This window comes from Morus notabilis, unplaced genomic scaffold, assembly GCF_000414095.1.
Source record: "Morus notabilis unplaced genomic scaffold, ASM41409v2 Scaffold1452, whole genome shotgun sequence".
NCBI lineage: Eukaryota > Viridiplantae > Streptophyta > Magnoliopsida > Rosales > Moraceae > Morus > Morus notabilis.
Genome location: NW_010360733.1, coordinates 46,393 through 48,808, shown reverse-complemented (window position 1 = coordinate 48,808; position 2,416 = coordinate 46,393). Strand labels below are relative to the sequence as shown.

The 2,416-nt window shown below is 34.5% G+C and overlaps 1 protein-coding gene across 1 annotated transcript; it reads right to left on the bottom strand.

Annotated features, from left to right (window-relative positions):
* Nucleotides 1-1,138: 1,138 nt before the first annotated feature.
* On the bottom strand, nucleotides 1,139-1,975 carry LOC21390680 (putative F-box protein At3g16210). Its single transcript, XM_010097258.1, has one exon. The coding sequence runs from the start codon at nucleotides 1,973-1,975 to the stop codon at nucleotides 1,139-1,141; it is 837 nt and encodes a 278-aa protein (XP_010095560.1).
* Nucleotides 1,976-2,416: the final 441 nt, after the last annotated feature.

Below are 2,416 nucleotides of genomic sequence, written 5' to 3'. Positions count from 1 at the left end.
TCAAAGGTTTCAAGCATGTATGTTTAAAAAGTATACGTACATATGTATGTTAAGAAAACCGAGGTTGTAGCTAACAACCCTAGTTTTGAGTATTTAAGTTTTAGAACGTTGCAACAGTGCATGCAACAAATAAATGAATTTTAAACATGACGATTTAAATGTTGATTTTAAAAGGACTTTAAGATGTACTTGAATTTAAGATTTCTCACGAAATCCATTTTAAAGTCAAATGAGATGGCCCGATTGAATTGGCTAGTTTTAGAAAGGCTTTTAAAGAGTATTTGAAACAAGAGTTCAAACGCTGCTCCATTTGAAGGATATTTATAGAAGGTTTTATCTTAACTAAAATTAAGAAAAGCTTTAAGAAAGTTAGTGATTCATTCTTTTGAAATTATTGTTATGAACTATGAAAGTATTTCTTCTTATATATATATAAAAAAAAATGTTCCGCAAATTTTAAGAAACCCCAATAAGTACAAGTTAAAAATTTAAGTTACGGTGACAGCCTCATAGGAGGGTCGTCACAATATTATTTTTTAGAGTGAAAGGTTAATTATGCTAAAATTGATCAAGTTTTAAAAAATGTACTCACTACTTTAAAAGCACCTCTAAAGTATGCTATTTAGTACATTTTCCCCAAAAAAAAAATACCAATTTTTTCTCTTCCTCTCCATTTTGGGTGTCAAAGTACAGCCAATGAGACAGCAGATTTGCTCCTAGTTTTCCAGTGGAAGGATAACTTAGTGAAATTACATGAATCATAGTAAACTTGCTTGTGTAGATGAGTAGATGAATATAATCATCCATCATTCATAATTTCATATAAATCATTTCAAGAATCTTACTAAAAACCCATTTTAAGAATCCACCTCGGCCGAATAGTGAACATATGATCCATAGTAAAAAAAAATTTTGGATGTGTAGATGATCAATATTTATGCTTGCGTGATTAAAACAAAAAAAAAAAAAAAAAGTAAAAAAGTAAAAAAGCAAACAACATTGAGAAAGAGAATCGAAATTTGTTTCCGATAATGCTTATAAGGAGGGGCCAAGAATTCTCTTATGTTCAAGATCTCAAAAACCTTTTAGTGATATGTTGGTAAAATTACCACTCTCTAATATTCTTCCTCTTCCGAACCTAACTTCTTCTCTGATTCACAGAAACAAGACTCTTCACATAAAAGCCCCAACAATGCATCCGATCGTCCGGATGAATGTCGAGTTTCCTTAACTTTTTACTTCCAAGGTTATACGAGACTATCTCTCCGTCTTTAGTCACCATAAGAAGCTCATCTCTCTTCCAAAATGTCAACGGAGCCCACATGTCCTCAAAGGGTCCAATACTAAAAACATTGCACCACTCGCCGCTTTGCTCCTCCATCACCCAAATCTCAATCGACATTGGATCTTTACTCCATTTTCTCAAATTATTGCACCAAATAAACAAAGCAAGGGAGTCATTCCACACCGCGATTTCCACGTTCTTATAACGAGTATTTGGCAACGATGGCAAGATTCGAAACACCTCATTGCACATATCAAAAGAAAGGATCCTTCGCCCGAAATTGCTGTCCACCAACCAATAATAAAACCCTTTGCAATATACACCCTTATTCTCAGCTCCCCAACCATAATTAATGTCAAAGGCCTCGCCTTCCATAAACTTGATATCCTTCCACGAATTAGTAGTTAGGTCATATACCTCGGCACATATGGTATATCCCTTGTTAGTATTGTTATACCAGGAGAATATTATAACAATCTTGTAGACATCAGCTCTGATATCGTAGCCAAATCCCATTCGTTTTAGACCGTTGAACTTTTTGTTTCCAATAAGCGCCTGACAAAGATCATATGTCGTCTCCGGAACAACCTTGAACTCGCGCAATTCCAGGTTGCACAAGATTACAGTTTTGGAGCTATTCACCATGCAAGAGATTCCATTACAATGATAGCTAAGCCAAACAGAACCCATCTCCTTTCGACCTTCAAAACGCGGAATGTCGATAATTTCATTGATGAAAGCAATGCGGTCGCTATGATCAGCTCCAGCATGGAATATAATAAAAAAAAAAAAAAAAAAAAAAAAAAAAAAAACTAGTTGAATTGTGCTAACCTAATATGTTACCAAACTGAATCTAACCCTAACCATGAAGTTACCGACCATTTTTTTATGGTTTTTTGTGAGGAGAAAAAAAAAAAGGAGACTTGAGAAGATCATAAGGAAAAACTATGTGGGAAGAGAAAGGGCTGGAAATAAGATCGATTAGAAAGGAAAGCTTTTACCTTAACGTACGAGAAGTAGTCGGAGTGCAAGGGCTGGTTCAAATAGTTGAGAGCCTTCACGTCAAACTCTTACGCAATAATTTAATTTAAATAAACAAAAGAGAGGAGACGGAATTGTAATTAAAATCCA

What these genes read in the sequence shown, in the direction of transcription:
- LOC21390680 (XM_010097258.1), bottom strand. Translation starts at nt 1,975, where the DNA reads ATGGGTTCTGTTTGGCTTAGCTATCATTGTAATGGAATCTCTTGCATG.